The following is a 14487-nucleotide window of genomic DNA, read 5'->3' on the forward strand; positions in this document are numbered from 1 at the left end:
CAGGCCAAAGGAAACAGGACCTCCAGCACTGTCATACCTTAATAAGGACAGGACAGCACTTGACTCTTGGCAGAGTAAGAGCCAGGTACCAAGAGCTAGGAGTAAAGAGCCAGGTGCAGTGGCCCAAAGTTACAGCCTGAACTATAAATCCTTTATCATCCTTCTAAGTCAGGAGAAGTTGACAGGCAGCTTGGATGGGCTACTTCTCTTGAGTTGAAGGGTCTGTGCTGCCTTGTTCACTCAGGATGGAATCTCAGTGATAAAACTAAGGAAAGACTGTCTGCTTCCCAGGATTACTTTATGGTTCCTAGGATCAACATAGTCATTGCTCATTGTCAGAATAGAGGTGAGTCCAGTATCTCAAAGGACACAGGAGTTGTGCATCCCATTATTTTGACCACAAACATGTGCAGGAGAGATGTGATAATAATAATAATTTTATTATTTATACCCCACCCATCTGGTTGTGTTTCCCCAGCCACTCTGGACAGCTTACAGCATATCTAAAAACATAATGAAAACATCAAGCGTTAAAAACCTCCCGATACAGGGCTGCCTTCAGATCACTTCTAAAAGTTGTGTAATTCTTTATCTCCTTGACAACTGAAGAGAGCGAGTTCCACAGGGAGGGCGCCACCACCGGGAGGACGCCACCACCGAAAAGGCCCTCTGCCTGGTTCCCTGTAACTTCGCTTCTCGCAGTGAGGGGAACCAGCAGAACACCCTCGGAAGAGGACCTCGCTGAGCGATGGGGGTGGAGACACTAGATGTTGGGGAAATGTTGCAACATGTAGTAAGACAAGTTGTTTCCTAAGACAAGTTGCTTCACAGAATGTAATAGAACGTGGTCAAACATGTTGGAGAGAAGGCCTTTTTGACCATAGCAGAAAAACAACCACAAAATCAGGTGCTTGAAAGAGATTGATTTCTGGGACAATGCATCTGGGACAATTTGCAACAGGAAGAATCTACACTGGTTTATGCATTTAATTAAAATTACTATTCAAAGCTTGCCCCCGCCAAAGTCTTATTCCAAAATGTGTTAGGCCTGAAATAGCACTTGGGAGTTCCTTCCTCTCTCTTTTCCAACCATTAGCAGCCATTGATGGGACATTGAGTTAAAATTAATCAGATACAATGCAGTGGCAGTCTCAGTAACTAAGTTACAGAAAGAAAAGGGAAAGTTGCTAAAAACCTATGTGTCCTTCTTCTTTCTTCAGGCTATTAGGCTATCTCTAGAGCAGGCCTTGCCTCCAGAGCCAAAAGATGAGAGCCCGGAATCAGTGAGTAAGCTGCGTATCCGAACACCGAGTGGAGAATTCTTTGAACGACGTTTCCTTGCCAATAGCAAGCTGCAGGTTGTCTTTGATTTTGTGGCTTCCAAGGGATATCCTTGGGAAGAATTCAAGCTACTAGGGACTTTTCCCAGGAGAGACGTAAGTAAAGGAACTTCCTTTGGCATTCCTATTCTGCTTATTTATCAAGTTACAATGTATGGGTTGTTCCGCATACCTCAAGCACATACAACAGTTGTGTGTTCTAATAAGTCTGCACGTAATAGTACAGCATGGATAAATTTTGTTTGTTCTAGTACTGAAAAGCTGCCACCCCTGCTCATGTGAATGCTCCCCTAGCATAGGAGTAATTAAATAGAAATGTGTATTTGAAAATGGATCTCAAAACTAAAACTGACTGCCTCCACTTCTAACATTATGTTATGCTTTGATTACTCTTGAGTATTTTGTGTGTACACATAGTTAAAATGTCCGTATTCTCCTTCAAACTGAAGTCAGTTTAACTCCATGTCATTTGTGACCATTTTGACTTGGCTCGAGAGCGGATAACATTTGTTGTTGTGTGAAAACATATCTCTGTTGGTTAGAGTGTGACATCTTTAACAGAGTCCCATATTGTGTTGTTTTTTTCACGTAGCTTGGCCCAAACTGAATTACCTTGCTTGCATATTTGCTTTTGTAGAAGCAGCAATAAGCATTCTTCTCTAATGAGTTCATGGCCTAAATGCAATAAGCCTGCCTGAAGTCACTGGGCTGCTTCACACATAACACTAAACCATAGCTTTCATGCTTTTCCGCACCCCTTTCTTGTTCTATGCGTCCATAGGAATACGTCTTCTCATTTCAATTAATCTGAGTCTGGTGTTGTGTGCCACCCAGGGATCCTGGTTTAAAATGAATATTGGTCAATTGCTAAACAAGCCAACTTCAAGCTGGCCATTGTTAAGCAAGCCCACTATTTGCAACTAGCAATGCACAAGTTCTTGCTAGTTATGCCTACTACTCTGTAGTGTTTGTGAATTTGCTATCAGGATAAAAGGCTTTGGCTGCTTTCTTATTCCTATACTGAAGTCAGTTACTGTTCTATTTTGTCCTCACCGTTTTCTCATTAAGAATATGAATTATGCTGCCATTTTTACAGTGAGATACTCTGAAAAACCATTCGTTACTTTTGGATTAGCATATACTTGTAGCATCTGTAATCAACCTTTGTGGGGGATTTATAATTTTGTACTAAGTAACATGCATTTTTTTCCATTTTGTTTCTCATTGCTGCTGAAGAACATTCGGGGGGCACAACTTTCTGGGAAACTCTGTTTCTAAATGCTTCTAAGTATGTGGGACGCTGGCAGCTATTGTGGCATTGGGCCTCTTTTTTATTCTACAATTAGAAAGCAAAAGGGTTGTTTGATTAACTTATGCACCCACCATGAGACAGAAATTGTTAAATTTGTGGGGAAACCTCAAACCCATTCTGAAGTCAGAACAAACTCTTCAGACTAATAAAGCAAGATACAAATTTTCTAAATGAGCAGAAATTATTGCAGACATTAGAATTTGTAATGGTTGGGTTTGGAATCCTCTGTGTTCCCATCATTTAACCCCCATTCCAGCTAAGAGACTTTCCAAAGTTTCCCTAGCTTTTCACACTGCAGTTTATCAATGCTCTAGCAAGAGCTTTAAATGTTTCTCCTTCAAAGTCCTTCCACAGCATGTTCCTCAAGAAGGTTCTCCTATTACTACTTAAGGTGCTTCTGTGCTGTTTTTTTTTAAATATGAGAATTTGTAATCCTATGGAACAGCTGTCTAATTAAGTATTGAATACTCTTTTTTCACAGTCTGGATGATAGTGATCAGCAGTTGTAATGTAGCATCAGGTAGTTCCTTTTAATTATAAAGTTAACTCATCCTTTACACTCTGAGTTCTTCCTGCAAAATACTAGGCCATTTGACTATAATAGGCTTTTATATGGAGCTGAGTACACTCCAGGACTAATCACATAAGATGCTGTATGATTAAGGAATTGTAAATGTTAACCATTTCTTAAATGTTATGAAACACCTGCTTGCTGTAGAACAGCCTTGAGCAACTAATTTCTAATCAGTGCTGTTGTATATTTATTTATTTATTTGCTTTATCCTGACGGTCTAGAGCAAGCAACAGGGTTTCTAATTATTATTTAAAACCTGGTTATGTTACCCTTCATCATATCAGACTTCAGGCATAGCTGTCAAAGTTTCCCTTTTTTAAAAAGGGAAATTCCCTTATTCCAAGTAGGATTTCCCTTAAAAAGGGGGGAAAGTTGACAGCTATGGCTCAGGGCAGTGCACAACAGTGCGAGACCCTCCAGAACAACATGGGAGGGAGTGCTGCTCCCCTCTTTTCTCAAGATCAAAGGCAATATATTTTAAACAAACATATAGCTACAGTTATTAACCTTACGTACAAAGCCAGTGCTTTTTAGTACTCAAGCAAACCGCTGAAGTCTGAAAAAGTGAACTTGAGCTTAACTTCTATGGAAGTGGTTTTTTAAAATTTGAGTCCATCACCATTCAGTTTATTCAAGGGTCTTTCTAGCCTAGTCTGCTCAAGCCTCTTCTTAACTTTGCACTTCTAACAGTATCACTATATTTAGACCGAAATCCCCTGACAGGATAAGAATAAGAATCGTAAAGTGCTCCAGATGGTGTTAATTCTTAATAATACTGAAGTACAAAAATAATGATACAACTCTGTTTTAATTTCTCTGCCCCGTTTATTATGTCTTGGGAATTTGCAGATCAAAATGAGAGACAATTCCTACAAAAAGAAAGATTTGTGCTCGTTGCCTTTGTTTTACAGGATTTCCCCCCTCAAAACAGCAAAGAAACGTGTAATAATGCAGATGAGTCAACTCTTGTAGATAGTATAAAATGTCTGTGAAGGAATCCCATTATCCGCTAATTAGGTTTATCCCCATCCAAGCATGTAATCTCATTTTCAGTGGAACCAAAGTGGAAAAAACCATTCAGAGATGGCTGCCATGTTACAGATCTTCTTCCTTCCTTGAAAAAAGCTGAAGCAAAGATTTTACACCTAAAGCGTGATGTTTCTCTAAATACCTAAAGATCTTCTTCTCTAACAGTTTTCTTACACTTTAAGAACAGTGTTACCACCTCACACAAAAGCAATTGCCTTCAGAAAGTAGCCTTTGCTTTTTTTAATTTTAAGAATAGTATTCCATTGAGTTGGATCTCTGTGGCACTGTGGAAGGAAGAATGCCATCAAATGGTGTAACCTTTTATTCAAAGTTAAGTCCCATTTGTACTCTTAGTTTAATTCTGACTGTGTAATGTTATGATCGAGTATTTATTTAACCGATTCTGAAAGGTTAAAGGGGACTTGTTGCAAGTAGTATCTGCTCATGATCTACCCTGAAAAAATACAGAAGATAATGTCCTTAGGCAACCACTTTAGCTTTGCCCCAGATAGTGTGTGAGTTGATTTAACTTACACCGTCAGTGCAATATGCTGCAGTTACTGGGGCATAAGCAGAGGGATCTGCAGCAACAGGGCAAATAGGATAGTAGTAGCTTAAGGTAGTACAAGTGTTCAGTAATTTGGATGGCTTTGATATTTTCTATGCAAAAGAGAAGCTTTGAGCAGGAAGAATATTCACAGAATCTCTGTCACTCACTCACTCACTCTGTCACTCATTCACATACACATACAAACACCCAGCCATTCAGAGAATATGTGATGGCATTACTGTACCGTTTAGCCAATGAGATTTGGCTATATAATGACATCACAGAATCACTCCCTTTGCCACCACTTCAAATAGAGGGGGCAAGTATGAAGAAGCCTGCCCCTGCTTTTTACTTGGTTGGATTAAATAGTCACCTGCCTTAGCATGCTATGATAGTTTGATTGTTGATTAGTGCAACAAAATTGGCATTAGTCCAGTTGCCTCAGTAGTAGACTGGATTAGTGCAGCATTGGTCTAGTTGCCCTTAGCAATAGATTTCAAATCACATTGATTAAGAATTGTACATATTCAGCACACCCAAAATGAGATGTAATATTGCTCTTCTTGACATCTCAAATCATGGAAACTTTGAAGTGGCTCAGAATACAGCACACTGCTTTGACAAAATGGTTTTTCAGTAGCAAAATAAGAATAAAGCCACCAGTCTAGGTATCCCAATAAATATTGAAATAGGTTCACGTCTCCAGTAAATATGAATTCATTAATTCCTTCTTGTACATTCCAGTCACTTTAACATATATCCTTGACTGACAAAGTCAGTATCATAACCCTACTGTAAATACAAACTTCTACAGTAAATACAAAGATTAACTTATTCTAGAGATAACTTGTAGCTTTTAAAATATCAGTGACATCCTGAAGCACCTAAAATGGGAAAGACACTATGATAGGTATTACCTGCATTGGTGTAGAGGGTTGAGCCAATTCCTCCTTACCCTCTGACTCAAAAAAAATATACAATAAATGCTTATAACTGCATTTTGAAATCATTAACAACTTGGAGTTGTTTGCAACTGTATAACAAGATTAAAGAGCATTAGAATGCTGTGGAATACTTGTACATCCTTTGCCATTACCATTTGTTATGGTTCAAAGTTGGTGCCAGCATCTGAAAGAGAAAAGAGAGGAGAGTTCAGTGCTTGTTTCCACAGAAGTCTTAACATTCCCTGGTCCTCATTTCAGATGGTATCTAACAGCTCTATGTGCTTATTTAAAGTATGTGTTCAAATGCTCAGACGTACTTAGAAGTGCACCTAGATGCATGTTCCAACATTCACCTATATATGAGTATGCTCAAAGTGGGGATGGGGGTAGGAGCATGCATGCAAGGCTTCTTACAGTGTGCTTGCACCTGTTGCTCTCTCCTCAGTCCTCAACCCTCTCCGTGTTGAGTAGCACCAGTGTGGTGTAATGGTTAGGGTGTTGAACTAGGACCCAGGAGATCAGCGTTCCAATCCCCACTTTGCCATTTAGCTTACTGGGTGACCTTGGACCAGTCACTGCCTCAGCTTAACCTACTCGACAGGGTGGTTGTGAGGATTAATTTAGGAAGGGGAGAACCATGTACACCACCTTGAGTATAAAGTCTTGCACAATCTGTTTCAAAGTTCCTGGTTTTGTGAAGAGTAGAAGCACCCTGCAGACCTTCCTCACTTAGAGGGCTCAGTCCCTGGCTTTCCCTCTGCTATGACAAGGTGAAAGGTGATGTGGGAGGCTGCAGGGTGAATGGCAGGCCAACCAAAATTGCCTTCCCTCCTCTTCCATTTACAAAAACATCAATCAGTCAGTCAAAAGATCTTCAGTGAGTGGAAGAACAGCAATTCCATGTAATTAGACATATATGATGCAGAAAATCTCCAAAGCAGAAGGAAATTATTCACCCATTAAAAAAAATATCCAAAAGAAACAGTGCAGTAGTATCTTTATGAGGACCAACTAAAAGATCTTAGAGAAGTGAGCAAGCCATCGAAAACTTGAAAGCTTGATCACTTTTTGTGACCTTTTAGTTGGCTCTAATAAAGATAATGTTTGACTGTTTCTTTTACCTGTGAGAAATGATATCCTTTTATTGCCAAGGTGACAACTCAAGAGAGGTGGAGTTGACCACTCAAGAGAGGTTATGACACTGGGTTTTTGTATGGCATTTGAAACACAGACAAGGCTCCTTCACATCTCCCAAGAGCTCTGACATGTCTTAACAGTCTGCACCTGCAATTTTCCTTTGTAATAAAAATTAAATCCTGTTTTTTTCCTGCCCTGCATTTCCTCTTTAAATGTACACCAGTGAATTCCATTTATCAGAGAGTATGTCTTTTACAGACTGTGTACTGGGGACTTAAGCTCTTTATTTACTGTATCTGGAAGCCTTAGTAAGCTAGGACGTCTACAGTATTTCACATTTATTTATCTGAGCTGTAGCTTAGGATCAGGTGGCAGTTAAGTCACTTAAGGTTATTCAAATGCATCTAAAATGTTGCTTAATAATTCAGAACCAGTTTGCTCTGTTTAGAGTATTATGCTTTTAAAAATCCCTTTAATTAGTCAATTCCAACAGCAGTTTAAATAAACAAGAAGGGGGGGGGGTAACTATCTCTCTTTCCTCCCTTACAAAGGAGTAGTTAAAATAAATTTAATCTGACTGAAATAATATAGTTCATCCACTCAAGAGAAGGATTTAGGCTGGTTTAGAGCCAGATTGTGTCTAGCAATGGCATGACTATAAAATACAGGTTAAAGATTAAAAACACTTCCGCCTTCACCCTTCTTCCCTTTCCTTGGTTTTGTTTTTGGTAAGAAGCAGGTGTTGGTGTTGTTTTCTACAGTTTATGCACTAGAGAGGGGAGCTTGATGTTTCAAGCAAGAAGCTATTTTGCAATGTGTATCATATTTCTGAATACAGGAATTGTGTATTTCTGAATTAGTCTACTATCCACAGTAACCATCAGGATACCTATGGAAGGAAGGACTATGCTGTTATTTGTCTCTAATATTTGATATTCGAATGCTTACTGCTGTTGACCATGCACAATTTGTTTTTGTTTATGCTTTCATGACTAATTGTCATTGATCTAGCTTCCATAATTTTGTTGATAATTCTTTTTTTTAAATCCATCTATGTTAGCAGCCAGAATAACAACTTGCATTAGTAATTTCTATACATTTATGGAAAAAAGTTTTCCTTTAATCTGTCTTGAACCCACTACCAATGATCCCAGACATACTTTTAGTAACATGATAAAGACAAATCTCCCTCTTCTGTATTGACACTTTTCATAATATATGTCTACACAGAAATAAGTCCCAATGAGTGAGTATATGATTGCAACCTGCCACCTTTGTATAAATTGCTTTAGAGCTGAAAAGAAATATTGAATAGTCTAAGCTGAGTGCCAAATACTCAGTAGGCATCTTAATTTGACAGTTCGTTTCTCAGAAAATGACCAACTAAACATGTTGAACACTACATACAGCTGTCTACAAGATGAAAGTATTCTGTTCAAATGCACCACCAGTCTCTTCTCTCTTCCACCCACCCCCAATTTTCACTATGGTCCTTTCTCTCAACTGGTTTCAAACTTTATTTGATTAGTGTGTTGTCTGATCATTCTCAGACGGTGCCGGGGGAAGTTGCCTCTTTGGGTCACCTGTTAAACAATCTTGGGGTGTGTGCATATGTGTTATTTTTTTCTCATGCTTAGCTTTTATTTTATGAATTTTTGCTAGAAGAAAGAAAGTGTAGTAGCAAAATGCCAAGAAATAGCCTTGGCAACATTAAGATATTAACATTGCTGTGTCTGCTAACTAGAAAATTTAATGATCTCCTGCTGTTTTGGTAATTGGACAAGTAAATGCATCTTAATAAGGCTCTGATCCTCAAAGTGATCCTTCAGCTCTAGCCCTGTTCATTCCGATGGGGTTTGCACTGCCAGAACTCTTTAAGAATCTGTAAATTGCCACTGCATTTTTGTATACATGTTATTGATTTAATCTGTATATCAGTCAGTCATATTGTAGCATCTGCACATCTTCTGTTCACCATTCTAAATGTTTTAGAAACACCTCCCTACATTGATAACTAGAAATGTGCATTCAAATTAAAGGCCAATCCCTTCTTAGCATACAATCTATATTTAGTCCTCTGTGTCTCAAACTCTGTTTGGTTTGAAAACATTCATATATAGCTTTTTTCATAGTTCAGCACAGGTACTTTCACTTATGGCTTCAGAGATTCTCATGCTCAGAAAATTGAGGGAATAAAGTATTTTCTTAGCATCTTACAATGCATATATGTTAACTGTTAAACTGAAATAATTCAGAAGCCTATAAAGTGAGTGCATAGTGCACTGACCTTTAACAACCCACAGAGGAAAATGTTACACTAGATTCCATTTTAGAAGCACTCAAAATTCACAGTTGTCGTCATCATTATCAACATTCCTCAGCAAAATCATTGTGCCAGCTGTTGTCCTTGACAACTGTAAAAATGAAGTGCCAGTGTAAAGTTTCCAAAACATAAACATATTCTTTTGGTTAAATTAATATCCCAAGCTTCCTCCCAAAGGAGCTCAGGGTGATAAAACAATAAAGATGAACAATAAAATAGATGGATAATAAAAGTTGAAACACTGTATAATTCTACTAAATATTTCCTCCAAATACTATGAAAAGTCCCAGTTTTCAAGAAACTGGAAAAAAACCTCTTAAATCTCATATGAGGCTACTTTGGTTCTTCCCATTTTGTCTTGTTGCTAATGCTTACAATGTTGTTCTGTTTGTCGCAAATGGGTAAATATCTTGTAACAGAAACCAAACAATCTCTTCATCTGAATAGTTTGTTAAACTAGACAAAATGTCTGAATAGGTTGTCAAACTAGACAAAATGTTTAAAGGAATTTTCCCTTGGACCATCACATAAAGGACATTTCACTACATTCTCCACCTGTTTCAAATTCCAGATGCAAATCCATTGGGAGACAGGTATCTACTATCCAGAAGGCATAATCTATAGGCGTTCTAGAAGAGCCCAAAAGAGAAGGGAAACCTTCTGTTCTTCTAGATTTCTACATGTGCCAAAATGGCCTTTAAGTAGTTTGCAACTATAAAATCCATCCAAAATTAAAATACACAATAGAAATTCCATCAGAGCATTAAATTAAAAATTATAAACCTTTTAAGAAATTTCTTCAAGCCTAGGTGAGTAAAAGACAGTAGTACCAAGCTATTTGCATACATTGATTCAAATGTTTCTCCCATGTGTTGCAGGGGAGCATGCATCCTAGGTTTCCAGTCTATGGACTATGTCATGTGTTTAGATGTCATTTATGTATGATAGGTGTGAATAGGCAGCCGGCTTTACTCCTCTATTGACCATCATGTGTTTGGTGAGATTCCTCTGCACCATACCTCACTCCTTATATTAGGGTTGCCATATTCCCAAAGGTGAAAATCCAGACAAAGTTGCTGAGCTTTCGGGGGGAACATCTCTCCCCCCCCCCCAAATATCATTTTGGGGCTTTCCTTTTATTTTCCCTGATTATTATTATTTTTAAAAAATAGCTCTACTTACCATACATCTGGGTTTTCCTGGACATTTTGCCAATTCAGCAAAAATCTGCCTGGATGCCACTTAGCATATTGATTTCAGGACGTGTCCAATTAGACCCTGTAAAATAAGGAATAGAACAAATGTGCTATAATTTCCCCTGAAACTTGTTTATTCCTCATAAATCCTTTTCTATCACCCATGCTTATAATTTTTGGCCAGAAAAAAAACCATTTGCACAACTTAGCTTACACATCTGCAAGACTGACAGGTCTTAGTGGACTGCTTTTTAATAGATTTTTATCCCACACCCTTCTTCCCCAAAGAAGCCCAAGGTGACAAATAACAAACCATCAAAAACAATTTTTAAAGAACATTCATGCTGAAAATATGTATAACTGAACTCGTGCAACTCCTTCTTTCCTAAACAGTATTTTTAAAACGTGACTTTGAATCAGTTGGAGCTGTCTCCTTCAAAAGCTCATTTCTGGTAGCACTGTTGTAAACTAGACTTCCCCAACCTGGTGCCCTCCATGACTACAGCTAGCATCTCCATGACCATTGCCTATGCTGGCTAGGGCTGGTGGGACTTGTGAGTCAAAAATCTTTGGTGGTCACCAAGTTGAGGGAGAGGGTATTGTAAAGAATCTGTTTATTTATTTGATTTCTTGTGCCCCCTTTACTGTATAATAAAATATACAACTACTGTATAAAACAAAACAGTTGACAACCATAAAACAAAAAAGTGTAAAAACATTTTAGAACATTTCCTTATATAAAACAATACAAACCTTTGGAGACTATTTTATGTAACATCAAATCGATGCAAACCATTTTTATTGTTATTACCTGCCCTTCACCCTAAGGTCCCAGGGCAGGCTACAGTAATGATTTTTCTAACCATAAATATTTTATCTAAAGGAAGGGCTGTCTTAATCAAATTTCCTCAAGATGTAATTGTATTGAAGTACTATAATATTTATTTTTATTTAATTAGAATAAATATAGTTGATTGGTCATAGACTTACGTGATTCCTAGTCTTAAAATTCACACACACATTCAATTTGAATAACCCAGTTGTTTTAAAGTGTTGTATTATGACCAGCATTGTTTAAAAAAATCCATTTTTATTAAAGTACACATTATATATTTCTTTTTCCATTATTCTTGGACATTTCACAGTGCCAATAAAAACCATTGGCAGATGAGTGTTGCTAAATCAGATCAAATTGCACCTCTTCAAAGTGTGTGTTTATTTGGACCCTTGTTTGAAGCTCTTAATTACAGAATCCTAGTATACGTAGAGATTATTATTTTATCAGACAGAATGAATTGACTGTTCTCGTTTGTGTCATACTGAGATAATACAGATTTTGAAAAAGATTTTGTCCTCCACCAGGTGTGCATTTAAGTGATTTTCACAGCACTTACACCTTGATAAGGGGGATTAGGAAAGAAAGTTAAAGGATTCTTTGTCCACTAGATTCACCAGAGTAATTCAAGCATGTGTAAATGGCAAAGGAAGTTTGCCTGCTTGAGAACAGAATCCTGTTCTAGGGCGTGAACGAAAGTAATGAGTATGATCCTTGTTACTCATGTTTGACTTACAATAGTTGTATATTCCTATCATTACTTTAAATGACCTGACTAGGCTGCTTGCCATTATTTCACTTTACATTTTATTCCTGGATCAGTGTGCATAAGGAGCTGTATGTAGGAAGCAGTAAATTGCTGTCGTACAGGGTGTGAGCATTTGGTGTTATGTGCAGGGTCAGCTAAGGTGAATATGTAAATAGGGGTTTGGAGAGGATGAGCTCTATTAAGAAATGTATTTGAATACAAATCCACTATACTGATAGAAGCCCTAGAAAATCAATCAGTCATTCATTCAGTCAATCATTTATTTGTATGCTGCCTTCCCAAAGTTCAAACCATGCTCTCGGTGACTTAAAACATACAAACATAACAAAAGCAGTAATAAACAATAAAGAAAACATCAAAAGTACACAACCAAATTTCCATATAAATCATAAGAGCCTAAATATACAAAAATTTAATATATATAAAAAAACCTAAATCATACCCCAACCCAAGAAAACACTGTGGATCCTGTCCACAGTCCACTGAAAGTGACTGGAGACTTTCTATTGGCTTCTAATGGTATTACTGTTTCAGCCATTGTAGCCTAAATAACTTTACCCAGAGGTATGGTGCTTCAAATTGGAACGGAGCTTTAACATAGGGAGCCATATTTTGCTGGTTATTATCTGCCCAACAATGGGGGTGGACCACAGAATATATCAGCTACTATTCTCCTAGCAATTCCAGTATGATTCAGAACTTACTTTCTTTCTATTGATTTTCCCCCTCAATGCAAATGTTTACCAGCATCTTACAATATAGGTAAGGTAAAGGTAAATAACCCTTGGGCAGTAAGTCCAGTCAAAAGTGACTATGGGGTGCAGCGCTCATCTTGCTTCAGGCCAAGGGCTTTTGACCACAGAGAGCTTTCCGGGTCATGTGACCAGCATGACTAAACAGCTTCTGGCGCAACCTAACACCGTGACGGAAGCCAGAGCACACACCTTTCTGACACAATGGTACCTATTTATCTTCTCGCACTGGTATGCTTTCGAACTGCTAGGTTGGCAGAAGCTGGGACCGAGCAACGGGAGCTCACCTTGTCATGGATTAGACCACAGTGCCACCCGTGTCCCCTTCTTACAATATATGATATAATGGAATGATAAGAACCGGGATAATTTTAGTTACTTTAGTTGATAGTATATTGTACCCTTAAGTTATTGAATATATTTACATGTCTACTATTTGAGTAATTCTTCTTTATATATAAATACTATTTAACCATCAGCCTCAATGTTTCTCAAACTGGGGTCCCCAGCTGTTGTTGCACTACAAGCCCCTTCATTCCTGGTCACTGAGCTGAATATAATGCCCATACAACAAAGTTTCTTGGATGAAAAGGGAGATTGTGAAGGTTACAGCCAAATCCACAGTCAAGAGGAAAAGACCATACGTGACAACCCTTCAAGTGCCCTAGGAAAGCCAGGGACTAATAAGAGAAATTTAAAATTTAAGGATGATTCTCCCAAGATTGACTCTACCAAGATGAGGTCTTTGGACAAGCTGCAGGTGGTCATATCTAATTGGCTAATAATGAATCCCAGCGGCTCACTGCTAACTGAGGTTGAACTGTAGGCGGAAATACAAGCCATTTTAGGGATGTCCCTAATATTAGGAAATGGCTTTTGATGTAAATATTTGAGCCTTCAGGAGAAATGTGGTAGTATTGAACTTATGGTAATTTTCAGGACGTAGAAGTGTGGGATAAATTATGGTGTTTGATTTACTTGTTTGCCAACAGAGAACTGTTATTTGAAATAAAAGAATGTAAAAATAACTTTGCAGGGCGTCAGATCAGAGGTACACACACACACACACACACACACACACACACACACACACGGTATCAGGTATCAGAAAGTGGTGAAGAGGGCATGGGAGGGAAGAAGACCATGTTCATGAAGACAGTTCTTGCTGTCATCCTGGATACAATTTCAGGAGGAAAGTACTGCCTGAATATGCCCAGAGATAACTTGTTTCTAATTCTCCTTTCAGTTGTTGCTGCTTTCAGGTTTTTTGCTTGCCATCTAAAGCCTATCTTTTGGTCAGAGGAGTGATAATAAAGCTTCTGTTTTCCATGCTAAAGCAACATATTTACATACTACAAATAACAAAGTAAATGCTGCAGACGGGATCTGGCGTGATAATTAAGTACAATGGCGACCCATATGAACAGAAAATGCCAAGCAGCTAAAACAAAGCAACAACAGCTTTGTTTGTTGACAGATGTAGGAGCCATATTGTTAGTTAATTGGGTAATGGTGTAAACATTTGCAAACTCTGCAGTCCCTAGGTGAATTAAAAAACCAGCAGGCACACTGAAATCAAGGGTGAAAAGCAGCAAACCTCCTCTTAGCACAGGTACTCAGCTAACCTCCAAAGTTGAAAACACTTGAGAAAAGGACATCGTTGATAGTTGTTATTAAGGGTAACTTGAGTTTGTAAACCCAAGAGTTCCGATTAGGATGTGCATCC

General features: G+C 38.2%; 1 protein-coding gene and 1 long non-coding RNA gene across 7 annotated transcripts in view; one reads left to right on the top strand and one right to left on the bottom strand.

Moving 5' to 3' along the window:
* The window catches only part of FAF1 (Fas associated factor 1), a 167906-nt gene that overhangs the window by 150039 nt on the left and 3380 nt on the right, over positions 1-14487 (top strand). The window contains exon 18 of the mRNA XM_028733519.2: positions 1221-1436. Within this exon, the coding sequence (XP_028589352.1) occupies positions 1221-1436 (216 nt within the window). The remainder of the gene's footprint in view (positions 1-1220; positions 1437-14487) is intronic.
* LOC114599021 (uncharacterized) overlaps positions 1-14487 on the bottom strand; it is a 57606-nt gene that overhangs the window by 7075 nt on the left and 36044 nt on the right. For 3 of the 6 annotated variants that reach the window (XR_013392935.1, XR_013392932.1, XR_013392930.1), the window contains 2 exons: positions 10392-10487; positions 4028-5933 (listed from right to left, as the gene is read on the bottom strand). This is a non-coding gene — a long non-coding RNA (uncharacterized LOC114599021). Of the gene's footprint in view, positions 1-4027; positions 5934-10391; positions 10488-14487 lie in introns of those variants that run through there. The other 3 variants (XR_013392931.1, XR_013392933.1, XR_013392934.1) reach the window with 2 other exon arrangements.

This window comes from Podarcis muralis, chromosome 5, assembly GCF_964188315.1.
Source record: "Podarcis muralis chromosome 5, rPodMur119.hap1.1, whole genome shotgun sequence".
Classification (NCBI taxonomy): Eukaryota; Metazoa; Chordata; class Lepidosauria; order Squamata; family Lacertidae; genus Podarcis; species Podarcis muralis.